Here is a 27,800-nt window from a genome sequence, read left to right as displayed (position 1 = left end):
ACTAGTAAAACAAAGAATTTACCCATCTTCTCCTACTAAAAATGCAAACAGTATAAGGAGACAAAACCAAAAACACATTCAGTATTTTTATTTAATTTTGTAGCGGACAATTTACATACCTCCCCCACCCCTTCCTTTAAGTTAGTGTGACAATTGTCCATAATAAACTACTTAAAGAGAAGCTTTGGTCAAGAATGGAATGAAATAGCAAAACAAAAAACCAAAAAACAAAACCCAAATCACTGCTGCTTTTAAAAAACCAACACTTTCACCAATTATCCTCAAACAAAACACACAACAAGGTTTGCGCCATATGTGTCTTCAGTGTTTCCTGGCGGCCGGCTCTCCTGCCCATCATGCAAATGGCGGAGCTGCCCGGCGCAGCCTGTCCGTCCTCATGCTGGATCTGGGCGGCTCACTCAGCTTCACATTATCCGAAGGCCCTGGATAGAAGACTCTAAGGTCTGGAGAGCGGCAGAAAGAACACCGATGGTCAGTGGGGACTGGCCATCCTGGCGTTTTCCCCAAGGCACTACCCCACACCCCCTCCTTCCTGGCTGAGACCCGCTCCCTCTGAGATGGGCTCCGGGACTATGGCCTGCAGACACTCTCCCAGACAGGGCTCCCCCTGCTGGCCCTTCCAGGCCCTGCGCCGCCTTGTCCCCACGGCCCCAGCCCACAGGCCCCGGGCACACGCCTGCTCCCAGGGCACGTATGTGCTTATCATCTGTGTCACTGGCGCTCACTCCAGATGCCCTGATGGCAAGCACTCCCATGTTTCTGTGGCCCCCACGCAGCCAGACTGGTGCACAACGCCTAGCGGTGCTCAAAGGCGGACGGACCAGAGAGGAAAATGCGCTGGAACTTGCACAGGAGAAAGGACTTGGCCGCAGGGATCAAAGGATGAAGGGCGGAGCTAACCGCCCAGGTGGAGCTAATTGCACAGGTGCGCGATGCCCCAAAGCTGGTGAAGGTAACAAGGGCAAGACTTGTAGAGGCAGCAACATCAATCATGAAACCGCACAGGCAGTGGCAGAATTCTGTAAACGTTTAACTTCTGGGGGTTAAGTCCGCAGAGCTGCACACCGGAGCTGCTCTTAGCCCTGCCCCTCCTCCCCGCCTCCTCATCCCAACCCCGAAGCTGAAGGGTGCAGAGGCCTCCGGCGTTTGTCCCTCGTGGTCACAACACCCCTCCATGCGGCCTCCTAAATCCCTCTAGTCCAGAACCTCCTGGCCACCCCCCGCCCCCCAGCACGGCTGGAGGCACATCCCCGCCACCCGTTCACTCCGGCAGCCACTGTCCAGGGTCCAGGCCACCTGCATGTCACAGCAGGTGCCTTTCCACGTCGGTTCCGGAGCAGCCCCCAGCTGCCCGCAGGCAGGGCCCGCTCTGCTCTGCTTCCGCAGGCCCCACAGCGGGGCCTGAGTGCAGCACACGCCCCCTGAGCTGCTTGGCTGCTCTGCACGTGCTGCCCCTGCAGCTCAGACCGCTCGCCCGGAGAGGCAGCTCAGGCAGTCCGTGCGGCCCCCCAATTCCTCAAGGTGAAAACAGGCACTGGCTCCTCTCCCGGAGCCCCACCCGACCCCCACCCTCCCCTCTCTCCCACGACGAGCTCCCCGAGGGCTCCTTCACGTCCACGTCCTCAGTGCCAGCACCTGGCCCGGCACCCGGCAGGCAGGCAGTGAGTGCTGACCCGACTAGTTGGTGTCAACCATAAAAACACGTCTACAGAGTTCAGCTAGTCCGGGCCCAACCTGGGGCCCGCCACAAGAGCAGCCCCCAGCCCCCCTCAGTTACTCCGAGGACCTCCAGAAGTGTGGACTCCACCTCGGTGAGAAAGTGCGGCTCTCTCCCAGGGTTTCAAGAGAACCACAGCCAGTGCACCGCGCTCCTGACGTGCACCACGCTCCTGACGTGCACTGCAGCTGACGGCTGGGTCCAAGAAATGAGGACCAGTCTTCTCATGGGAAGACTTCTAACACAAACGAGATCTGTTCTGAAAGACAGACGATACCTTGAAATCCCAAATGGTCATGGCTCCATCGATGCCAGTAGTGCAAAATTTGCGACAATCTTGCTTGTCTGCCTCATAAATAGACACTTGACTGAAAAAAGGCAAAGACAGGAGAGAGACTGTAAGGCACATGGTGGAAGTGAGCTCCAACCCTCCTAGAAGGGTAACAGCATTTTCAGGAAACGAATTTTCTATCAATTCCTTTAAAGTGTCCATAGATATTAGTCTGTAGCGATCTGACTCAGAAAATATTAAAATGTATTTTATTACCAGATTCCAGAAAAGAAAAAGACTGGAAAGAGAGAAAAGTTAAGAATGTGCATTAATTAGAGGGACGTGGAGAAGCAGGACAATTCAGGCCACACAGCGTGCACCCTGCGGAGCCAGGAGAGGCCACAACCACAGCTGTGACTGAAATGGACACACTGCTTAAAAAAAAAATACTAGAGGGCTTCCCTGGTGGCGCAGTGGTTGAGAGTCCACCTGCCGATGCAGGGGACATGGGTTCGTGCCCCGGTCTGGGAAGATCCCACATGCCGCGGAGTGGCTGGGCCCGTGAGCCATGGCCGCTGAGTCTGCGCATCCGGAGCCTGTGCTCCGCAACGGGAGAGGCCACAGCGGTGAGAGGCCCGCGTACCGCAAAAAAATAAAATAAAATAAAATACTAGAGGCATCATGAAGCATGACTGAAATCCAACTGGCTCCAAGCCAAAACTCCCAAATTACCCTCTAGGACAATGAGGGCATATGAGTCAAAAGCTCTCCTTACATTTGAAATTAATCATTATTAATATTAGCAACATTCAGACACACCACAAAATTCCAACCAAGCTCAGCAGAGGAGACTGATGAAACAACTTGGCTTAGCCTGATTATCTGAAAAACTTTCAAGAAAACCAATTCCACAGCTCAGACAATATTTGTCTTTCTCCCCGAAATGCCTAGAACATTCCCTGTGGGGAAGGGGATGGCACACACCACCTGTTTCTGCACAGCCTATGGGCTAGAGAATAGCCTTTACAATTTTAAGTACTTAGAAAAAAATTAAAAGGCTATTATTTCCGGGCATGAAAATTATGTGAAATTCACATTTCAGTGTCTATAAAGTTTTGTTATTTTTAAATAAAATTTTAAATTAATTAATTTACTTTTGGCTGCGTTGGTTCTTTGTTGCTGCTTGCGTGGTCTTTCTCTAGTTGCGGTGAGTGGGGGCTACTCTGCGTTGCAGTGCGTGGGTTTCTCACTGCGGTGGCTTCTCTTGTTGTGGAGCACGGGCTCTAGGCACGCAGGCTTCAGTAGTTGTGGCTGGCGAGCTCTAGAGCGCAGGCTCAGTAGTTGTGGCGCACAGGCTTAACTGCACTGCAGTATGTGGGATCTTCCTGGATCAGGGCTTGAACCCATGTGTCCCTTGCATTGATTGGCAGGTGGATTCTTAACCACTGTGCTATCAAGGAAGTCCCTATAAAGTTTTACTGAAATACATCCATGCATATTTATCTCTGTACTGTCCATGCCAGCCTGCAGGCCACATGGCAGGGCTGTAGTAATTGTCATGGAGACCGTGTAGTCCTCAGAGCCTAAAATTTACTCTCTGGTTCCTTATACAAAAAGTGTGCTGACCCTGCTCTAGGGTAAAGAGGACTTTACCCTAATATCTGCAAATAAAAGCAGTCACGCCAATCTGCAAGGGTCTTTTTATTCCTAACCTCAAAGTCTCAAAACGGCAATGAGAGCTGTCTCTTTACAGATACACAGTCTGCAGAGAAGCTTAAGAGAACCTCACAGAAAATAATTTTGAAAATCATTCAAGACAGAGAAACTTGAAAAGTGTGGAGAAAAGTTCTGCTATGCCTTCAAATGACTACTTTTCACTAGAGCACAGATTATTTCCAGCCTATTTTAAGTCCAGTGGCCCTTTCTGCTGAACATAACAACCTGCAGTTAGAAATTCTCTTGAAGAGGGACTTCCCTGGTGGTCCAGTGGCTAAGACTCTGAGCTCCCAATGCAGGGGGCCCAGGTTTGACCCCTAGTCAGGGAACTAGATCCCACATACTGCAACTAAGAGTTCGCATGCTACAACTAAGACCCAGCGCAGCCAAGTAAATAATTAAAAAAAGAAAGTAATACAAATCTTATAAAAAAAGAAGAAATTCTCTCAAAGAGAAAGTCTAGAGGTTTCCATTATTCTTCCCATGATAATCACCCACATTAAAGTCTCTCAACACAAAATGTCTAGTCAAAGAATACCGTGCAGGGCTTCCCTGGTGGTACAGTGGTTAAGAATCTGCCTGCCAATGCAGGGGGCACGGGTTCGAGCCCTGGTCCGGGAAGATCCCACATGTCGCGGAGCAACTAAGCCTGTGTGCCACAACTACGAGCCTGCACTCTAGAGCCCGTGAGCCACAACTACTGAGCCTGTGCGCCTAGAGCCCATGCTCCACAAGAGAAGCCACCGCAATGAGAAGCCAGCACACCCCAATGAAGAGTAGCCCCTGCTCACCACATCTAGAGAGCACCTGCACACAGCAAAGAAGACCCAACACAGCCAAAAATAAAAATTAAAAAAAAGAACACAGTGCATTTCTCCTCTAGATTAAAAAAAAAAACAACCCACCAAGCTTTCTGGACACGACACAATTCTACTGTCTTATTTAATCACAGATGCCTGATGAAAAATAAGTAAAGGAGTTTTTTGTTTTGTCATAATGATGCTGAAAAATCTGTCTCTCTAGTTAAACGATCTTCTTACTTGTACACCTTACTTGAAATCCATGGCTGAAGTGACAGCTACCTTTCAAACAGGATAAGACTGTCAGGTGCTCACTATTAGAGGAACACGACATTCAGGAAGGTCTCCTTTTGTCCTCAGTCAAGTTTCTGAGAAAGCAAGACCCAGAAGAGGCTGCCTGACAGGCCGCGCCAGCTTACAGGCCCGCAGCAGGGCCTGCGTTCCGCACGCGGGACGCCCAGACCATCTATGCCCTGAAGGACATAATGACTACGTGGGGGCGGCTCGCTCTCTGTGACGAGTTGGAAGTAAGAGCCTGCAGCCGGGAAGATACAGACCCCTCGCCGCCCCCGTTCCTGAACGGATGTCTGGGCCTGCAGGACACAGAACATCACAGGGACCCGTCAGGAAACAAAGAGGGGAGAAGGGCAGCCCGGTCACCTAACACTTCTGCACAGCCGTCGGGCCGGGGGCTGGGCGGCACCTACGTGATGCTGTTCTGGTGCAGCGTCTCCAGGGCCGTGTTGCGGTCCTCGGTCGTGGCCCGCTTGTCCATGTTGCGGAAGCGCTCCATGGCCGACATGTTTCGCTGGATGCTCTGTTTTGGGATGTCTAGTTTGGAGACGAAGGTCAAGCAGCCGCGGTCGTCGCAGCTAAAGAGCATGGGGCAGCAGTCATGGCCCTGAAACGAGGGATCGGTCAGGCCCTGCAGGGTGTGCGCCCAGCGAGCGCCCCAGCAGAGCGGCCCCATCATGGGAGCCTCTCGAGCGGCTTCCCCTACAAGGCTGCTGCTCCATGCTCGTGCGCACAGCCACAGGGCATGCCCTGCTCCCGTTCTGCAGAGTAAGCACAGGCCCCGGTGCAAGAGAGATGCTTACAGCGGCCACGACGCTGTTCTCCGAGACGAAGCGCACACTCAGGAGGGGCAGGAACTCTGTCTTCAGAGTTGAGACCCTGAACACAAGAACAGTGTTAACCCGAGATGGAGCAGACCACGCAGCCTCTTCAGACACAGACGACAAAGGACCCGTTCTCATGGGGGCTTGGCAGGATGAAAGAACACTTACATTAAGAGGAGCCCCATAACCCAGGCCTCCAGGAATCTCCAGCATGAGCCAGCCCTGAGGTGACCCGCAGATGAGCAGGCCTCTGCCCCCTCTGGCTGTGCCCACCCCTCCTGCACCCACCCCTCCTACACCCCTGCTCACCACAAACTGCCCTACACTGCGGTCCCAGGAGCACTGGTTCTCTGCCGCCTCGGCCTTGGCTCCCCCTGCCCCGTTACCCACACACCCTTTCTGCTCCTCCTGCTTTTCCAAAGTCCACCCCAGTCTCTGAAACGAGGCTTGAGTTTCATCACCCCTATGAACAGCCTTCCTGGACCACTTCAGCCTGCAGTGGCTGCTCCTTTCTCTGCTCCCCTCTCCTCGCCTGTGCTCACGTGGGCTCCTAGAGGGCTGGGACCACAGACACTTATGGGAGTCTATTCTGTGCCCGGCCAGGCACTGGGGCAGGAGCTATGGCCACCGATGAACACGACACAGTGTTGGCCAGCCAGGAGCTCACATGCGAATGGGCTGTGTGTGTGTGTGTGTGTGTGTGTGTGTGTGTGTACACACGTATGCTTCATTGTCATCTGGCAGAGAGATTACACAGATACGGCAGCAAACATGCTGGTTGATGAAGTAGGATCATATGGCTCCATGTAAAAGATGATGCATTTTGAAACTGTGTCTCAGGAGACACCCCTGCCCTATCCCCTTCAGTACAAATGGTATTGGATTAAAGTCCTAACACCTCATCTTAGGCTCTTCTGTGGCATACCTGGCTCTTACTACATGAAATACTCTGATATGGAGAAGGGTAGCGGATGTAATCTGACTTGCAGGACCGGAGAAGCCAAATAATAAATCAATTTGAAGGTGGACAAGAGCTTATAATATAAGCATGTGCTAAGAGCTTATTATGCATTACAATAAACTGTACAGAAATCAAATAGCCATGACAAAACACTATTGAATGACAAAGAGCAAATTACTATACAAAATGTATACCATAATCCCACTGGAGTTAAAAATGAAAAGATATATGTATCTACATATGTACAGAAATCTTCTGGAAGGCTTCATAATTTAGATTGGGGGGGTGTTTAAAAAATTAAAAAAAAAAATTCACCCCAATCAGTAAAATATATATATTCTTTCTGAAATGTCACTTTGTTGTCAGTGTGGGGCAGGGGGAGTCAAATGTGACTGGTTCCCTGCACGGGGGACAAGTCAGGAAACCCTTACAGGTGGGTTACCTTTAGCTGCCAACGGAAAGGATTCACCGGGACAGAACCAAAATTCACAAGCGGAAAGGACTGCGGTCACCCTCTCCCTCTAGACACGATAAGCAGAGACACAAACTGAAGTCTGATGAGACACACCCTGCTCTCCTCAGGGCCGAGCAGGCACCTCCTCACAGCGAGTCTCTGCGATTCGGGCTCCCCCAGCGCACACACCAGGGGGACTGGCTCCCAGGGTGTCAAGTGTCACTGCATGAAGGCCCACATGAATGGAGCACTGTCCACTGACTACAGAGTAAGAACACATCTCCCACTTCATCTAAGGCTGCCTGATGCCATTTACGTGTTGTGAGGAATTCACAGGAACAGACTAAACTGCCGTCTGAAGGAACTCTTAACAGAAGCAAACCAGGAGACTCCTTTGGAGGAATCACAATCAGCACTTCCATTAAGAAGTGTTTCTGGAAGTGAGACCTAAGTCTTCAAAATTTCCCCAAATGGACAATCTAAATGTGTGAAGGTAACTTTAAAGGCTGCCTTGCAACCTGGTTCGGATTTTTATGCTGGTGCCCTGCACTTATACCCAGGGAAAGGCAGCCTCAGGCCGGCTGCTAAGATCCCACCCCACTCCTCTCTAAGTCCAGATGAAGGCAGACACTCACTGCACACTTTTTGAGGCGTCGGCAACGGACACGGTGCTGTCGTGGCTGACCCAGGCCAGGCGGCTCCCGCTGGCAGAGAAGCTGACCCCGTGCACCCAGCCGCCAGTGCCACTGCCACCAAACTCTGACATCAGCTGACCAAAAGGCATCTTGCTGCCCCAGGGTGTACTGGCTGGCTTCTCATCCACTTCTTTAATGTAGGCAGAAAACACTCTGTGGTTTAAGGGCAGGGAGAAGGAAGGAGTAAATGAAAATATCCGTATATAGAAACAGGCCACAGGCAGCTGCTGTAAGGTGTCCCAAAATGAAAAGATACTGACTCATCAAAAGCAAAACCTGATGGGCTTCCCTGGTGGCGCAGTGGTTGAGAGTCCACCTGCCGAGGCAGGGGACACGGGTTCGTGCCCCGGTCCGGGAAGATCCCACATGCCGCGGAGCGGCTGGGCCCGTGAGCCATGGCCGCTGAGCCTGCGCATCCGGAGCCTGTGCTCCGCAACGGGAGAGGCCACAACAGTGAGAGGCCCGCGAACCACACACACACAAAAAAAGCAAAACCTGATGACAGACAAGTTCAGATACACAAACCTCTTAAGACACAGAAGGGTTCTAAGGGCTGCCTACAGTTGATTCAAGTTTGGCCTAGGTCGTGTCAGGCACCACTCTCAGGGCACAGCTCTAGAAGTGATGGACACAAAGCCCTTCCCTCCTGGAGTGTATCCAGCAGAGGACCTCGCTGTCCTGCCCCTCCCCGCTCCCTGGCCCATGGCAGACTCTGCTAAATGAGCACAGCATACTTTCGTGTCTGCTTCACCATCATTCTTAACACAGCAGTCCAGAGCCCACACAGTCAAATGGTAGGAGAGAGGAAACTATTTGCTACTCTGCAATAAACCACTAGCATTAACTCATTTAAAGAAAGAAAGGGAGGGACTTCCCTGGTGGTCTGTCTAGTGGTTAAGACTCCATGCTCCCAATGCAGGGGGCCCAGGTTTGATCCCTGGCCAGGGAATTAGATCCCACATGCTGCAACTAAGGAGCCCGCCTGCTGCAACTAAGACCTGGTAAAACGAAAGGAAGAAAAGAAGGAAAGAAAGATAGGAAAGAAGGAAGGGAGGAAGGAAAGGAAGGAAAGAAAGGAAGAAAGAGACATCCAAAGAGAAAGTCAAGGGAGGCCAGTGAGAGTGGGCAGGCTCTCCCTAGTGTCACCCTCAGATCCAGTGTCCAGCCTTTGTGGCAGGTCTCGTCTGGGATGACGGCGGGTCCTTTACAGCCTAGGGTCATCAGTCTCTTTCTCTAATTCCATGAAGCTGTGTGTAAGGATGTTCTGACCCAGAGCTGGGAAGCAGAAGGGCTAGAGAACAGCTGGGGATCTGCCCTCCAATGCTATTTCTTTATACAGCTTCTCTTCAAAAACTTCTGAAACTTAAAGACCCCTGAAGCGATCTGGGATATTTTCCCCCTAAAACAATAATGGCGGCAGCAGCTCTGGAAGAGGCAGGACAGTGGAGAGGCAAAGGAAGCCTCGAATTATCTGTAAGTTAGATGATGTGACCTCAGAACCTCTGTGCTTTAAATCTGCATCACGATGGCTACTGCTTTAGTCATCAGAAGCCAGGAAAGAACTGTGCTGCCAAATTGAGAGTTCGAACAGAAAAGACCCTTACCCACAGGACCACAGGTCAAAGCCAAGTTTATTTCTGGAAAGTAATATTAACAAAAGAATTGTAAGCTATTTGTACAAGCAGATTTTTGGACACAGCCTGACAACCCAGGTGGTATGGTTAAATTCCATCTTCTAAGGGAGCTGGAATGACTCTGGGTAACACATCACAACAACAAAACTCCTGAATATGAAAAAATCTTTACTGTTAACACTGGTTCTCAAGTAGAAGAGCCAATATTTTTCCAAAAAGTACCTTGACACTATTGTACTCCCATCCCACAGCCAAATTCCCATACATATCCTTTAAAAAAAAAACCCCAAACCAAAAACCCCATGAGGATTCTTGGATATAAATCCCTGGCCAGGTTTTCTGGAATTTCTCCACATAGCTTACCAAAGAATGCTGCACCCCACTTCCCAGCCCACCATAGAGTCAACATGAAGCAACATTTGCTTTTCTTCTGGCTAAGGCCGGGGTGGGGAGGGGGGAGCCTTCTTGATAAAGAACAGCTTTAAAAAGCAATTACACTGTATGACCCTTAAAGCTCTCAGCAAAGTGGCTGTGTTTCTTCTAGTCTCATGCTAATGACAAATAAAGAGATTTAACTGAAAAGGAACCACACAATAACAGCTCAGCAGTGCCATGTTCAGCTGTTTTGTTGATCTTGGTTTCACTCTGGAATTTGCCCAGTCTGCTGCCTGGGTATGAAATGAGAAATAACACCGTGGGAGCGGGGGACCCTGTACCTGGATGTTCTGCCTGAGGAAACTTCCTGGCTCCGCCCCTGCATCCCTCCGCCTGCCCCTCCTGGTCCACTGCTTTCTATTGATACCTCCTGATTTCCACACTTGTTGTAGCTCCTTTTCTAGATCACAAGCTCCTTTCATCTCTGGGACCCTCATGGGGCCTAGCATAGTACCTTACAAAGAAAAGGAACCTCAAAAATACTTGCTGAAAGATGAAAAACGAAGAGCTCAAGGCCGTCTATCAATCCTCACTCGTTCCCACCTGCATTTGAAATCACAGGATCCTGCTGCCAGCAAGACGTTGTTGGGATGCCAATCCAAGCTGAGGACCGTGGAGCGAATGGGTTTTTTAATGTGCTTGCTTACCCACCTACAAAAGGAGAAAACCCATTTTAGTTTATCCACACATCAAGCAACCATCCCCAAATGACCTACAAATGTGTGTCAGGCGAAAACACCTACACGTGGTTCTCACATGGCCGCCGAGTGTTCTACCAGAGAGAAGGTGCGTTTCTAGAGGAAGAGAGGAAGGGGAACCATATGTGGCCCCTTTGCTCTCCTGTCTTTCAGGCTTTGACGTTTTGATCAGAGCAGCCAGTTCGGAACTTTCCCAGCTACTAGAGGATCCTCATCATTAAGTATATTTATGGATTAACTCTCATAGCGTCCCCCATGGACTTTCACATTATGTGTAACTCTAACCTTTGAAATAAAAATTGAGGTTTGAAATCACTTGAATTTTTTTTAAAATAAATTTATTTATTTATTTATTTTTGGCTGCGTTGGGTCTTCGTTGCTGCACGTGGGCTTTCTCTAGTTCTGGCGAGCGGGGGCTACTCTTTGTTGCAGTGCGCAGGCTTCTCATTATGGTGGCTTCTCTTGTTGCGGAGCACGGGCTCTAGGTGCGCGGGCTTCAGTAGTTGCAGGGTGTGGGCTCAGTAGTTGTGGTGCACAGGCTTAGCTGCTCTGCGGCATGTGGGATCTTCCCAGACCAGGGCTTCAACCTGTGTCTCCTGCACTGGCAGGTGGATTCTTAACCACTGCGCCACAAGGGAAGTCTGCTGAATTTTTATTACAAATATTCAGTGATTTGTTCCTTTGTTTTGGGTTAAGTTTGGGTTGTAAAATAGTTTAATTTCCTTTCTAAGTCTCCGTGAAGCTGCAAATTCTTTATTTTTTCACAGAGAAATCAAGAAATTAGCAGAACCTCTTGCTGGTGATGGGCCTCTGACTAACTCTCTAGCTCCACTAAAATGTTTATTTATGTCTAAGATCAGTCATTATTCTGGCCTAATTCAATTTCTGTCCCTAAACTGCTGCTTAAAAACCAATGCTGTTCTGCTGCTTAGGAGCTGAGAGACTTACTCTCGAGCAGAGCGCCCTTCCTTGAATGTTAAATCACTTTTCTATAGAATCTTTTTCGTAGCAGCTTTTCTGAAAAACAGACAACATTCTGACTTGTTTTATAACAGTTATTCTACCTTAAAGGCGTTTAGAGGTTGTTTTAAAGTACTTGCATCCTACAAATGAATTACAGTGCCATAGCTGAGACATTCCCCTGAACATTATGGCTTGTTCAAGGGACAATACCTTGTACTACAGTAAAGCCCAATTTGCCTGAATCTGAGACTATTTTTCAATGAATAAAAATGCAAAGTCACTGAGGTTGAAAGCTACCCAGGAAAAAAGCTGTTTCTAATCTATTTGTTACAGTGAGCCTTCTAAACAATTTCTTGCAGGCAACATTTTGTTAGCCTTATTTTTACACATGCTTGCAAGCAAGAAAAACCGCAGGTCTTCAATTCAAAATTCAATCTTGTTGCAAATTCACAGACTTGTTTCAAAGAATCAAAATTCCTGAGGTTTTACTAAATTACAAACTGTAATGTGATAATCCCTTCCTTTCCTTGTCTCAGACAGTGACACATGAAGAGTAATGTGTACCCGTCTATTTTTAGTACAAACACTGCCAGTTTCGCACTAAATGACAATTCCATGTTGAAGCGTATCTACCACCCTTTCTGAACATGTGCCAGGTAGAGCAGAGTGGTTTCCTTATCAAAGTAAGCAAGAAGGAGTAGTTAAAATAACTTACTTAGCCATTAAATAAATCCCTGTATTTTGACTGGCTCAGCTCCAAGTGGTTTACAGTATAAAGTAAGTACAACAGGCTGATTATATTTCTGAGATTCTGGTCAAATTTTAAAGTTTAACAGTTTAAACAAGTAAAATATTATACCAGGACACAGATTTGGTATAAAACTTGAAAGAAAGGAGAATATTGTTATCTGTAAGACTCCTAGATATTTTAAGTCAATAGAGACAGGGAAAAAAACTTCCTTAGGGCACTGAGCATCTTTCAAGTTTATAATAATTTATATATCAGAGTAAGAAAACAGCAATTTAGACAGTACAGAGTGAGAAGAGTTGTAGCATCTTAAAGAACAAACAAGTCAGGACATCAGAACATGGAAACCACAGTTCGATATTAATATGAGAAAGATGTGAGATTGGACTCATTGCACACAGAAGAAGGAAAAATGCTCAGAGAGAATGGAGAATTTCAAAGGAAAAAAAAAATCTCCAGATGAGGAAAAGATGAAGTTACAGTTAAGCCTCCACCCAGTGCCTCAAGAAGTCACCAAGGACACAGCAGTCCAAATGTATGATTCTACAGAGAAATAAAAATACTCATGTTGCTCACCAGTCATTTTCGGACTCGAAGTAACAAACAGAAATGAGTCGTGCTCCGCTGCCCACAGCAAATTTGTTCTCTAGCGGGGACCACTTGACAAAAGTGGCTGCACGGTTAATTCTCAGGATCACCAGGGTCGGCTTCCAGACACCATCTTTCTGACTCCACACGTAGGCATTGCGGTCAGCCCCACAAGTGACGATGCGGTCACTCTTGGGAGCCCAGTCGATACCTGCAAGTTGAGATGTGGTGGCATCTGCTCTGCCTGGCCATCGACAACTGACACGGCACCAGCAGGAGGGCACCAGCATGGCAGGGCTGGATGTGGGCTTGGGACCTTCCTCCCCAGCCCATCCTTCCCCACCTGTGGTCCTGGTCACCACCTCACACACAAAGGCAAGGATGTTTCTCTGCAAAGTTCCGTAACTCAGGATCCTCTGGAGGCCAGGCAGAACAGAGCTGTTATAATTGCGGAGGTGACAAACCAAGCAGGGGCATTCTTAACACCCAGCCACATATCTTTAGAATATCTGATCTGAAGACCCTTTTCTTCCTTCTTTATTGGATTTTTTTTTGCTCTGAAAGTACCTTTATTCATTCAGTAACAGACCTTGGTCCATGATATTAACTGAAAGTGTGCTATATGGCCTACAAATAAAACAACATATAGGGTAAACAATCATCAGTATAGAGAGGGGAAAATATAAATTATGATTCTTCTGAAGCTCACTGTTTTTTAAACTAACCGAAATACCTTTTTTACATGATACAGGTTCTATGAAAGAGTCTTTGAGTATCTTTGCATCTAAATGAGGAAAAGACCTAAATATGTATCTGAATGTAAGATTTATTTTTCTTATTTGATCAGACTTTTACTTACTTGGTGCCTCTATGAAGGATCCCAAAGTCAAGGTCAGTTTGTTATATACCAAGAGTAAAATCTGCTATGATTCAGTCATTTTATAGTTACTGATGAGGTATTTTCTATAAGTATAACTTAACACTGAACGTATAGAAATACTACTAATAATTTTTTATTATAGATATCTCTCTAAAAATAATTAACATTCTTAACATTTACATGAAAAAAGTAAGAATCAAAGTCTCCATTAGCCATAAATCACAGTGACTTTAGTAGTGTGAACAGTTTATGTTCATTCACCTACAGGAATAGTCAGCTCAATTATTCATACCAGTGAAGGGAAAAAGATGGGGAAGTGTATTCTCAGTGATACGTACTTTTATTTTAAATCTATTCATTACAGGACAGCTTTGCAGCTCTCTTTATTAGATTTTAAATTTAATTAATTAATTATTTATTTATTTATTTTTTGCGGTACGTGGGCCTCTCACTGTTGTGGCCTCTCCCGTTGCGGAGCACAGGCTCCGGACACGCAGGCTCAGCGGCCATGGCTCACGGGCTCAGCCGCTCCACGGCACGCGGGATCTTCCCAGACCGGGGCACGAACCCGTGTCCCCTGCATCGGCAGGCGGACTCTCAACCACTGCGCCACCAGGGAAGCCCTAACTTTTATTTTTAACTACAAAAGCAAACGCATATATTATCACGAGACAAACATCACAATGGGACATATGCAAAGTCAAAAAAGCCCTGCTTCCATTCTTCACACACATTCTTCCTGCAAAGGATACTAATATCATGGCAAACATTTTCTCCTGTTTTTTATAAATCAGCAGTGGTTATACATTATTTTAGAACACTGATCTTATCATAATAATTTCCCAAAACATCCCATTGTTGTACATTTTATTCCCAATCACTTATTAGAATAGATAAAACTGGAATAAACATTCAGGCACATAACCTTCTTGCTCTGGTTAAAATGATCTCCTTATGATAAATTCCCAGAAGTGTCATGCAAAATAGTTATTTTTATGACTGTCTTGTTTTCCTAACTTGATTACCAGCTTCCTGACAATACGAAGCGAGTCTCTGAAACTACTGTGGTGGGCAGACCCTGGAGTGGTCTCCGAGATTCCACCTCCTGGTGTTCACGACTCTGTGGGACCCCCCTCCCTGTGGGTGTGGGCAGGACCCCTGACTCACTTCTAACCAGTGGAATGCTGGAAAGTTGAGATGGATGTGACCAGTGCACAAGATTACCTAAGAGCATGGCGCCCCTCTTGCTAGAGACTCTCAAGGTCTTTCTCTGTTACTCTCTGTTGAAGAAGCAAGCTGCCATCAATCTCTCAGCTGCACGGAAATGAATTCTACCACCATCAACCTGAAGGCGCTTGGAAGTAGATCCCTCCCTGGTGGAGCCTCTGATGAGAACAGCCCTTCCGTGGCTGACACCTTGATTACAGCTTATGAGACCCTAAGCAGAGGTCCCAGAGAAGCCAAGCCCAGACTCTTGATGCACAAAAAACTGTGAGATAATAAATGTGTTTTGGTTTACGTTGCTAAGTGTGGAGTATTTGTGACATGGCGATAGAAGACTAATACATCCTCTAATATACAGAATATTGCCTTGTAATGAGAAAACTCAGTGATTCTGTAATGATTTTGACAATCTCAAATTTCACCCCATTCCAATATCACCACCACTTTAATTACACACATATGTATTTTATAAGAATTCCTGAGGTGCTTAAAAAAAAATCAATAGATCCTTATTCTCTAAGAAAAATACAAGGAACTGCCTTCTGCTTCGTTTTATAGTTCTAAGTCTACTTCTGTGGCTACATCTTTCATTTGAATATAGAAGTTGTAAAACCAGAGTCTTAGCCTCAATCTGTTTTTATTTTTTTTGGTTTTTTTGCAGTACATGGGCCTCTCACTGTTGTGGCCTCTCCCATTGCAGAGCACAGGCTCCGAATGCGCAGGCTCAGCAGCCATGGCTCACGGGCCCAGCCACTCTGTGGCATGTGGGATCTTCCCAGACCGGGGCACGAACCTGTGTCCCCTGCATCGGCAGGTGGACTCTCAACCACTGCGCCACCAGGGAAGCCCCCTTCAACCTGTTTTTAGATAACATTAGCTTTTAACTCTTTTAAAACACACACTTGTTAAAAACAGAATGGGAAGGGCAAATATTCAGTAAAGGCAAGTTCTCATCTCTTGCTAATTTAGCGTTGCATCTTTTTTTGTTTTCCTGCCATCAGAAGACTTCGAAGGAAAAGAAAACGAATCTAACATCTATCCTGTCTTTCCTATACTAACTATATTTCAGGATAACCAAATAGTAGATGAAGGTAAGCATCTCTTTTATGAATGTATTCCAGCTAACAGAGAAGAAATGATAGATTTAGAATATTATCATATTGCAGCCACTATTAAATTAATGGCTATGGGCACTGATCATGAACAACTGCTAACATCACAGAAAGAAAGACAACCGGACATTATGTGCCTCCTTCATGAAAGAACCTGCTACCACCTAACTTCAACTAGCAATTCACAGGAAACACAGAGGACGGAGAAATATGTGAAACACCATGGGCTTGCAATGCGTAAAACCCAGGCTCTGGAAAACACTACAGGACAAACAACCCGATTTCTCAATTTTCTTAACAAATAAATTGCGAAGGAAAAGAAAGAAGGGAACCTATAAACTTAATAGATAGATCAACTGATCACAACCATGTGTGTACCTTATTAGGATGCCAATTAAAACAGACTATTGTATTGGTTATTGCTGAAGAGTCCTTACCTTTTAGAGACGCAAACTGAAATATGAAGTGATGCAATGTCTGGGATGTACTTGAAAATAGTACAGGAAGAAGAATTGAGAGTGAGCTGAGAACAAGATTAGCTGTGAATTGATAACTGCTGAATCTGAGTCATGGGTATATAGGGTCTTGTTACATTACTCTGCTTTTATATGCTGTCTATTTAAAAGTGTCCACAGTAAAATGTTTTTTTTTTTAAAGGAGATGGTGATCAAGCATTTAACACAAAACAACAAAGTCAGAGAAAAACACCAGAACTCTGATATCCCTTTGATGCATGCCATACTCTTTTTCTCTGTAGTACTGAGCAGACTTTTCTTCTAAAAAGCTTCAGAGGGTAATTTTCCTTTTCCGTAGTTACTATCTCTCTGAGAAATTAAGTTTGATCCTTGGTCTCCTGCCACAGAGTTATATTTAGACTTTGCCAACAACAGTTTTTTCAGATCTAAAAAAAAAAATGTCATTTGAGCATTTGGACAGAAAACAGGCCCAAGTTCAAAGGATTCCAGAAGAGAAGCAGGGGGAGAAAAAGGACATAACTAACTATTTCACTTTTTTGGCTATTTCTTTGGTCTTTCATCTTGGCCCTTGCTCATTTATAAGTATTTCCTAATGTTAAAATTCCAATTCAAAATATGAGTGTTCTTATTTTTAGGCTGTAAGGCCACTGGCAAAGGGACTTAAAGAAAATAGGCCAAACCTCATAAAAATAAGGTCATGGGAAAGCAACAGCAACAAAAATAGAAATTATGTCTTTCTTGCTGGTTTGGTAATATAGTTAGTCGGTTCCTGACTGGCATCACATACAAAGCACTGGTAAAAGCAAGAAGGGACGGTCATAAGTTTTTGCTGGGGATACAATGTAAGGGGTGCAGAGGGTCAAAACATACTACGTTTTTCTCTGATTGGGGGGAAGGATATATTTAAGCTAATCAGTATATTAGGGGATGAGAGCCAAAACTCAAGGGTCCCAATTAAAAAAAAAAAAAGAAAATTACCATCAGTCCCTGTGCTGCCCACTTAAGTGCAAAAAATCATGTAAGGAGGGAAACACAAGACTGTGGTGAGAAATTTATAATTGAAAAGTTATGAAGAATAAGTTTTGATGTGCTTGGCAATTGTTTAAAGCAGTTGAATCACTTAGAAAATAGGATAAAAAAGAAACTATGGTAGTAAGGGTCAAAGACCAAGAGTTCTCCCTGAACGCAGCAGTAAGTTAGTATGTTTTTTTAAAAAGTAGCCAGACAGGGCTTCCCTGGTGGCGTAGTGGTTGAGAGTCTGCCTGCCGATGCAGGGGACACGAGTTCGTGCCCCGGTCCAGGAAGATCCCACATGCCGTGGAGCAGCTAGGCCCGTGAGCCATGGCCTCTGAGCCTGTGCGTCCGGAGCCTGTGCTCCGCAACGGGAGAGGCCACAACAGTGAGAGGCCCGTGTACCAAAAAAAAAAAAAAAAAAAAAGTAGCCACACATGATTTAACAACAAAGCAATACACTGTCTTGAAATCTGGTATCAAGATATGGTTTACTAAATTCTGAAAACATTGTAAAAATTCTCCATTTTTTCTTCCTTCTCCTTTATTTCACACTTGCTTAATAAAACTCGACACTGCTCTGCTTGCTACCTTTACCCAACTATTCATTGATAGTTTTTGTCAAAGTTGAAAGTTACTGTACACTTAGGAATCTGCCTCAGAGCTAATGCTTTAAGATCCAGTCTTCTACAAATTGACAAGAACAAGTTAAAAACTCAATGGAAAAATGGTTAGGAGTTATGAACAGTAAAGTCATGAAAATGAAAACTCAGGTGGCTAATAAACATCTGCTCAACCTTTCTATTAATCAGGGAAATGAAGCTTATAGAGTGACCAAAGATCACTTATCAGCCAGTCTGCTTCTATCAAGCATGTGTGGGGTGTGGGAAGATAAGCACTGCTATCAGGGCTGCTGGAATGCAGGCGATCTGACAATGCCTGGCAAGGCTGAAGATGTTTGCACCCCTGTGGTACAGCAAGTCTCCCAGAGACATTCACACCTGAATGGAGATCTGCCCGGGGACACTCAATTTAGCACTTAAATGTCACAGGGAAAAAGTGGAAGCAACTTAAATATCCTTCAATGGAGGAAAGAGTAAATAGATGAGGTATGAAATGCTACCCAGCGGGTAAAAGGAATCAATTTGATCTAGATACACCTACATACAGAGAACTCAGAAACAATGTGGAATGCAAAAGTAAGCCACAGGAGATGCATGCTATGATGCCATTTATGCAGTATTTAAAGATTCTAGCCAATAGTACTAAAGACTGCTTACACACACTGACACACACACACGTATGTGAAAGTATAAAAAACGGACTGGGACAATGTCATACCAATTACAGTGTCTTCTGGGGGAGAGGAATAGGACTGGTGGTGAGAGGAGACTTTACCATTATCTGGAATAATACTTCTTATAATAATATACTTCTTATAATCAAATCTTTGTTTCCCAAGTTTTCTGGCACAGGAAAAAAGATAAATAGCTGCTAATTCTGGGTGGCAGGAATATGGGTGTTTGTTATATTACTCTATGTCCTTTTCGATATTTTGGAATGTCTTCCTTGCCCTAAAAACAACATACAGGAAATTTCTGGAAGACACAGCGTTCCCTTAGGACTTGGGAACACAGCTTGGCTTGCGGTTGCACACAGCTGACGTGCTGTCTGGTTTTGCTTTCATGTCTCATCTAATCTAAGCTCTCTAGTCCCCAGAGTAGGTTGTGTTTTCTGTAACACTAGCAGAGTACTGCATACCAGCTGGGCTCAGAGACGCACTTAAAAACTGAGGTCACTATTATATATTTTCTCAAATTTTCTCAAGAAAAATCAGTAAATGCTGCACTAAGTACCGTGGCAGACTTCCTTTACTAGGCTATCTGTTTACACAGAAGCGTGCTAGACTTGGAAATGCCGTACTAAGCTCATGTGATCTCCCTTTTTTACCTGTGATGTGTCCGTTGTGCTCCTTGAGTTCATGAGCTTTCACCCACTGGCTCCCGTTCTTCTTGTAGATGTGGACTTCGTGGTTATTGGGGCTAAGGGCAATCTCTGGAGAAAAAAGTCAATAGTTAACACCTGAACTCGAAACTGTCATAAAAAAAGGGATGTTACAGTTGGCATTTTAAAAACAGACTGAAGGAAGGAACAGGAAAGCGGTTTCAGAAAATGGTTCCCAATATTCGTCCTGAAGAATTCCTTTATTATTTTTACCTCTACTTGGACCCCATATTTTAAAATGTTTTCTAGAAAAACTGAATTAAAAAATTCATTTTATTAGAAACATATACAACTGTCAATTAAAGTTCTAACCAGTAACAAATAAATAATATTATTATACTTAACTGATAAAATTTTTTTAATTTTGTTTTGGCCCAGCCGCTAGGCTTGAGGGATTTTAGTTCCCCGACCAGGGATCGAACCCAGAGCCCCGGCAGTGAAAGTGCTGAGTCCTAACCACTGAACTGCCAGGGAATTCCCTTAACTGACATAATTTTAGTCCACAGGAAATATATTTGACATTTTAGTTTGCCTGTACAACACTATTAACGACAAATGTTTAATTTGTTAGACTTTCTGAAATACTAAAAATAGCTCATAGGCTTTCATTACTGCTGTCATAGACCCAGGATGGAACCACTAGTTTATAAAAACAAACAAACAAAAAAACCCCCCAACAACCCTTGATACTACTGATAAAATATATTGAAGTTTTTCTTTACAATAAAGCCAATATAAATCACAAAATAAAATTCTCAAGAGAACTCTCTTAGACCAATCTAAAATGTTAGGAATATACATATATGATGGATTTTTTGGGAACTTATACTGGTATTTTTTCCTTTCTAGTTCATCCATTTTTAAAAAATAAATATCGATTTCTTAAAATTAAAGTCTATGACCCAAACTTTAGGTCAATCATTTAATAGTTCCCCCATCTATCATATCCCCCATTTATACATAATATCCAGAACAGGCAAATCCATGGAGACAGAAAGTAGATTAGTAGTTGCCTAGGGCTGGAAGTTTTGAGGAAAATTGGAAGTGAATGCTAATGGGCATAGAGTTTCTTTTTGGAGTGATGAAAATATTCTGAAACTAGACAGTGGTGATTGTTGCATAATTCTGTTTAATATACTAAACACCACTGAATTGTATACTTCAAAAGCGTGAATTTTATGACATGTGAATTATATTTCAATAAAGCTATTATTTTAGACAGTGAATAAATACCTAACTTTTAAAAATAACTCATGGACATAATACTACACTTCTTCTGTTTTTAGACTTTTTTTTTTTTTTTTTATTGCGATACGCGGGCCTCTCACTGTTGTGGCCTCTCCCGTTGTGGAGCACAGGCTCCAGACGCGCAGGCTCAGCGGCCATGGCTCACGGGCCCAGCCGCTCCGCGGCACGTGGGATCTTCCCAGACCGGGGCACAAACCCGTGTCCCCTGCATCGGCAGACGGACTCTCAACCACTGCGCCACCAGGGAAGTCCCCAGTTTTTTTTTTTTTTGCCTTCTCCTTGTCATATTACCTGCACTTTGCTTGCTGTACTACACCTACTTCTAAAAGTCTTCTCCATCCCTTTCTAGTTTGCTAGAGCTATAAAACTGGAAACTCAAGCTTATTATAAATAACATAGTAAACACTAGATAATACTGCTCTCATTATGCCACTTTGTAAACCATATGTGTCTTATTTCTAGGTCCTAGTATTCTGACTAAATGCTGGGTGATGAGTGTTACTGTACAACTATCCCAGACATTGGGTTATTAGGGCAATGAAAGATGTCTCTGATATAAACTGTCCTCCAGGTGGTACTGTAGAAAAAGAAGTGGACAAGGAGCCAGAAGGCCTGAGTGCTAATTACGGCTCTGACATTAACTTGGGTGTAACCACTGGAAAGTCCTTCCAACCCTCTCAGCCTCAATTTCTCTACCTGTAAACCAAAGGACTGACCTAGTTCTCTCTGAAGCTATATCTATGTCCTGTTCACATATGATATTGAAATATGTGATCCCTAAAAGTACCTACATCTAAAAGAATCAAAGGTACCAAAATAAAGGAGCAAAGTTAATAGCATACTTACGGGTACGATCCCTGTTCCAGGCATGACAGGTGATTGGCTCTAGTAAAAACTGATGCAGGGACATTATTCTTAGTGTGTTCAAAGGACAGAAAGCTGCAACAAGCAACAGAAAAAGCATTTAAAATGGCAGGCAACCCATATTTAAGTTGTCTGGGGATCCTGAAATGTTTGGGGATAAATAAAACAATTCTGCCTTTGAAAAAGACCAATCTCAATGTCAAAACTTAATCATTTAAATACAATTAGCACTGTAACCACATCAAGGGACTCTAAAACCATGAGTTAAGGACTGCTGGGGTACAAGATATTCACACAGTCTCAAATGATCATCCCACAGATTATTTATTAATTACAAACAGAAAAACATGCGTTTACAATAAAAAAATCTGGCAGTCGCCACCTTAACCAAGCAATCAATCTTAGTATCATAAGTAGTGGAACAATATAATCTGATGGGCCTCCTGACAGGAGACAAACTGAAGGGCACACCATCACTTATAAATAGTGACCACTTATTTATTATCCAGACCGGAATACTTTCAAGAGAGCATAAAGGGGCACTATTAATAATTATGCTGCAAAAACAGGCCACAGGACTATGCTGGAGAAACCTGGTAATATGGCCAACCTACCTATGAAGTATTTATGCCAAACATATTGTATTTATGCTAAATCCAATCAACATCTGGACCTAATTTCCAGTTTACAGGAAATAAAGGGGAGTGGAATTAGTTAAGTAACACCAAGGGGAAACAAACAGTTAAAACCAGAATGTGTGCCATCCTATAAAACAATTGGCCTGGACAATTCAAAAGAGGTCGGGGTGGGGGAGGGTGGCGGTTCTAGATGAAAAGAGCTATGAAAACCAAGTTTGATAAATGAAACTTGACTGTAAATCTACATTTTTTAAACAGCTGTAAAAGATGTATTTTGTAAAATAGGAAAAATTTGTATTTGGACTACCTATCACACAACAATACGGAATTATTTTCAACTTCTTAACTATGATAATGGTTGGCTGTTAGGTAGGAGAATGTCCTAACTCTTAGGAGATAAAGATGATGAAGTATTTAGGGATGAAATGTCATGATGTCTTCTGTAACTTATTTCCAATCATTCAGGACAACAAGTAGATGTATAAAGAGCAAATGTGGCAATACGTCAACAACTGGCAAATCAAGGCAAAGAGTAGGCAGGTGTTTTGTTATGTTAGTTACTCTTTAAACTTTTTATTGTAACTAAATGAAAAGCAGGAATCTGTGAAACATCATTAAATTAAATATCAAATCACACTCTCCCTTCTATAGGCACCCAAATCTAGATACACTGATGAAGCAACTTTTACCTGAAATAGGAGAAATTTTTTCAAAAAAGCAGTCAGCGGCCCCACCCCCATCCCTTTTTTATCGTTTCTAATAGGCACTCTCACAGCACTCAATACTTAAGTACAAGTCAACCTAGGGTGGAGACTGAAATGTGAGATAGGAATTCTGATGCAAGAAGGAAATGAATGGAAAGGCCATCAGAAGGTTGTAAAGTGAACAATGAAAGTTCAGACAAAGCAGAAATCAGTCTTAGTGGAAAGCAAAGGAAATGTCTCTGCTAATTGTTGTAAGGGAACCTAAAGGTCAAAAAGAGATAAGTGTGCCCTTAAATAAAATATCTGATATCTTGAACTGGCAGAGAAATATCAGTGTTTCACATTCTATTCTAAAAGTGAGGATATTTAGGTCATTAATTTTTTTTTTACGGGTACATGTTCTAGAAAGCAAATTACAACTCACAAATAAAATCTCTAACTCGAAATAAAAAAACCTTTTAAATGAATTTAAATAAGACTGCTTAATTTGTCTATTTTTAAAAAAAAATAAACCTCCAGAAGCTCAGTGCATGATTCTTTTTCTCTGATATCATACGCTTACCCATTACAAAAGGTTTTACTCGGTTACTCAAAATAACATGTTATGCCATAAACATCTGCTTAATTAAAAGCAATTTAGTTTATATGCCACATTTTAAAGGCTTATTTGTTAACTGAAACAAAATTGGTCTGCAAATTAATAATTTAATGTAAATATCTACATGCAATAAAAGCACACATTTCATATACAGTTAAAAAAGAAAAGGTGGGGGCTTCCCTGGTGGCGCAGTGGTTGAGAGTCCGCCTGCCGATGCAGGGGACACGGGTTTGTGCCCCGGTCCGGGAAGATCCCACATGCCGCGGAGTGGCTGGGCCTGTGAGCCATGGCCGCTGAGCCTGCGCGTCCGGAGCCTGTGCTCCGCAACAGAAGAGGCCACAACGGTGAGAGGCCCGCGTACCGCAAAGAAAAAAAAAAGAAAAGGTGGACTACCCTGGTGGCGCAGTGGTTAAGAATCCCCCTGCCAATGCAGGGGACACAGGTTCCAGGTCTGGTCTGGGAAGATCCCACATGCCTCGGAGCAACTAAGCCCGTGCGCCACAACTATTGAGCCTGTGCTCTAGAGCCCGTGAGCCACAACTACTGAGCCCGCACACCACAACTACTGAAGCCTGTATGCCTAGAGCCTGTGCTCCACAACAAAGAGAAGCCACCGCAATGAGAAGAACCCCGTGCACTGCAACGAAGAGTAGCCCCCCGCTCACCGCAACTAGAGAAAGCCCGCGCACAGCAACAAAGACCCAACGCAGCCAAAAATAAATTAATTAATTTTAAAAAATGTCCTCAATTTATATAAAAAAAAAAGGTGCAGACAAAGGCTTTCTCATTCTAAACCTCACGGTTATAAGCAACGCATCAAAGCCTTCAAAAGAGGTAAACATTTACTCAACGGCATAATTATTTCTAAAATTGCATTTCTAATTTCGTTATAGCATTCAAGTTCCATATTTGGACATACACTTAGACCTGTACTTCCTTCTATAATCTATTTTAAGTCTGTAGGCCAAGACAACACTCATGTTTGTCAGATTCATAAGACACCAGTAAACACAGCCTGTGTTCATTAAACTCAGTGAAAGGAGAATGATGACAACTTGAATTTTGTACAAAGAAAAAGAAACCTCTGTCGTAGGGTGATAATTATAATTTCTAAACTGTGATTCATATTTAAGTGAAATCTGAAAAACTTTGTCTTAACGAGGGTAGAGAGAAGAAAAAGGGAGAGACAAAAAGGTGCTGCATTAAATTTAACAAACTTCTACTGATGAACTTTTAATGTCCAGCACAGAGAAAGAACAATTTATAGGACATTATGATTCCAGGGACCCCCTCCACCCCCCAACTCCTTTCTTTACCTATCACTTGAGTCATCCTGGTATTTGGTTAGCCATGGGCTGTGGAGCCAAGAGGACCTGGGTTTGAATCCTGGCTTTGACACACAGTAGCTAGGAAACCCTGGGAAGGTCACTCAATATCTCCAACTCATTTTTCTTCATCTGTAAAATGGACATAGAACTGACATCCCAAGGCCAGTGGTAGCAGGATTAAATAATACGTGAAAGCATGTAGTTCAAAGCCTAGCCTAAAACAGATGCTCGGTAAGTTAAGTTAGTTCCCTTTCTTCCTCTAACCCAAGGCTTTTGAACCATCCCTAGAAATACACACCAGTAAGTACCCTCTGAACTTGGAAACACCTACCTAGGCTTTAAATTCTCAGTCCTGGAGCTTTAAAGTATTTGTACAGTGGGGATTTCAGTTCCCTGCTTGGGGTCAGTTTTCGAGACGTGATTCATCCAGTTTCTAATTGCTCTCAATACCCAACCCAGCAATAGCAGGTGCTCCGACAAGGTCACCACACCCTCCCCAGCGTTCAGAGACAGGTTCCAACTCCAGGCACCAGCCTCACCAGCAGACCAAACTTCCTTAGGCAGAACCTGTTTCAGCACAGGATTAGTTACCTAGATCTGATACTCTCCCCCAGCAGGAGATTTAATTTTCCAAGAATGATCCCCTCCTTTAATTGTGGTAAGTAGATGAATTAACCTCGGAAGGCCTCCGAATAGGTTGTGTAGGAAGCAGCCACTTACACCTACTCCCTCACAGGGCAAAAATAGCCTCCTGAATGATAGCTTCTCCTTTTCTTTCTTTCTTTCTTTTTTTTTTTAAGATACCTGAAAAACCCAGGGCCTCCGGGAAACCAAAAGGTTAGATTTAAAAACTGATAAAAGAGGGCAGAACTAGGATAATTTAGGTAATTTCAGCAATGAGTTGAAATAGATAAAAGTAGGTCAGCATTTCCTTCCGGTTCCAAAGCCCCAGTATGAGAACTGATGGCTTTATAATTAAAGATTCTAAACTACAATTTATTAAGTGCCTGCCATGTGCCCAGCAGTGTAGTAAGTACCAGGTTGGGGCCAAAAACATAAATAAATCTGACACTTTCCTGGTCCTCAAATCTGCGGGGAGAAGGGTAGAAGAGGAAGGGGAGCTAGATACACAGACAGAGAATGCCGAGAAGCAGGAATAACTGCTAACATTTATTGAGCACCTACTCTGGGCCAGGAACTATCCTAAGCAATTTATGCAAATAAACTCACTGGAGCCTCAAAAACCCCCTGAGGATCTTATTACTACAGATGAGAAAACGGGGACTCAGAGAAGCAATCTTCCCAGGGTCATCCAAGCAATGGTGGCGCCGGGATGGCAATCTGGGCAGCCCGACCGGAGGGGTGTGGTGGGAAAGGCGCTACAAAAGGGTTCCACGGAGCGACCAGGAGCGAAGAGGTACAACTGTGACTTAGGAGAAGGCGGCACCCAAGCGGGGGGATTCTTAAAGAACTCGGGGGAAGGTTCTTCTCGAGCTCGGGAAGGTCCCCCAACAGCTGAAGGATGGAAGGCGGCCCTAGACAGGAGCCAAACATTCCAGGGGCGCCTACGGCGCGCAGGGACCCTATTCTAGACGCTGAAGAAAGGAATGAACGGTGCCTCGTGACGCTCGACTCGGGGGAGATGATCCCATTCACCACAATATTAGAGACTGGGATAAATGCCCACAATGGAAGCGCAGGAGAAGCAGCCTTTAATTCTGGCATCGGAGGAGGCTTGGAGCTCGAAAATCGTGAGAATGGGATCTGGACGTGTGGGGACCCCAGGGCTCGGCGGGCCCCTCTGAGAACGCGGCTTCCCCGCCCCCTCCCCCGGCCAGCCCCTCAGCCTCAGGGCCCCACGGCCTAAGCCCCCGCCTCGCCGCCCCCGCGGGTTCAGATCCGGGACGAGGCCGGCCCAGGGGAGGCCGGCAAGGCCAGAAACTCGCCCCTGCTGCGCCTTACCTGGGGGTCGGGGCCGTCCGAACGGGCTCGGAGCGTTGAATTCGCGGACTCTGGTCAGTCGACGCGAACAGGCTCCGGCGGGCGCGGGCGGAGGACCGAGGCCCTGAGGGAGCGGCTGACAGATCCCGGAAGTGGCCAGGGCGCCTGCGCAGCGCGGCTGGGGCGGTCGGCGCACGCGCACAGCCGGGCGCGCGGCCGGGGTCCAGAGCGCGGCCGGCGGGGGAGGGTTGGGCGCCTGAAGGGAAGGTGCTGCATCTGCAAAGTCGGCGTCAGAAAACCGCTGGAAGGTGGTGGCGGGGCAGCGTGGACGTCTTACTGCTTCCCTCGAAAAATGTCCTCAGACTCACGGACCGAAGTGTGTGGAGCTTGGCGCTTTCATAAGTGCTTTGGTCATGAAATGAGGTACTGAGAATTGGGGCCTTTTGAGCCACACGGACCGACAAATCCCTACGTTTTTCTCCCTTCATAGAGGCCCCATCAGAGCCCGTCTCCCTCTGTGAAAGTCTCTCCAAGGAACCTTCTCGACCCTTCCTCGGTCAGAATCACTTGTTCCCTGTTCCCGAGATGGCGCCACAGCACCGGGGAGTTGGGAAAGTTCAACTGCCCCCCAAACACAGGAAGACAATGCCCTGAACCCCTCTTCCCGCTAGACTGGTTGCCCTTGAACCTACAGAAATTCTGAACCAGCTCTCCTGGCCCTGGGGTGGTTTACAAGTTTGACCCCCAATGCTTGGCTGTCAGGTGATGTTCACCAAAGTGAACTTGTCAAATTCCCGACTTCAGAGTCACACTGTGTTCTCGGGGGCTGTTCATGGAGCAGTAACGCCCTGGAAGTAATTGTTGTATTTGGTCCCATGGCTACAAAGCCTTTGGTCTTAGGGGCGATCGAGGACAGATTGAGAGCTGAAAGATCATTTTCAGTTAATCACTCC

At 45.1% G+C, this 27,800-nt stretch overlaps 1 protein-coding gene across 1 annotated transcript; it reads right to left on the bottom strand.

Moving 5' to 3' along the window:
* Positions 1–73: 73 nt before the first annotated feature.
* On the bottom strand, positions 74–26,982 carry ARPC1A (actin related protein 2/3 complex subunit 1A). The gene is made up of 10 exons (XM_060079070.1): positions 26,869–26,982; positions 21,621–21,713; positions 19,473–19,577; positions 12,808–13,030; positions 10,366–10,473; positions 7,694–7,906; positions 5,623–5,698; positions 5,233–5,426; positions 2,016–2,106; positions 74–464 (listed from the first exon to the last, which is right to left on the bottom strand). Exons 2-10 carry the CDS (start codon positions 21,682–21,684, stop codon positions 426–428), a joined length of 1,113 nt encoding a protein of 370 aa, XP_059935053.1. The 5' UTR covers positions 21,685–21,713; positions 26,869–26,982; the 3' UTR covers positions 74–425.
* Positions 26,983–27,800: the final 818 nt, after the last annotated feature.

The sequence above is a fragment of the Mesoplodon densirostris genome, chromosome 16 (assembly GCF_025265405.1).
Source record: "Mesoplodon densirostris isolate mMesDen1 chromosome 16, mMesDen1 primary haplotype, whole genome shotgun sequence".
NCBI lineage: Eukaryota > Metazoa > Chordata > Mammalia > Artiodactyla > Ziphiidae > Mesoplodon > Mesoplodon densirostris.
The sequence above is the reverse complement of the archived record's forward strand: the minus strand, read 5'-3'. Positions and strand labels throughout refer to the sequence as shown.

What these genes read in the sequence shown, in the direction of transcription:
- ARPC1A (XM_060079070.1), bottom strand. Translation starts at nt 21,684, where the DNA reads ATGTCCCTGCATCAGTTTTTACTAGAGCCAATCACCTGTCATGCCTGG. An exon ending in AGAACAGCGTCGTGGCCGCT is followed by an intron (nt 5,427 to 5,622) that starts GTAAGCATCTCT and finishes CCCTCGTTTCAG; the next exon opens with GGCCATGACTGCTGCCCCAT. An exon ending in CTGCACCAGAACAGCATCAC is followed by an intron (nt 2,107 to 5,232) that starts GTAGGTGCCGCC and finishes GCCTTTTTTCAG; the next exon opens with TCAAGTGTCTATTTATGAGG.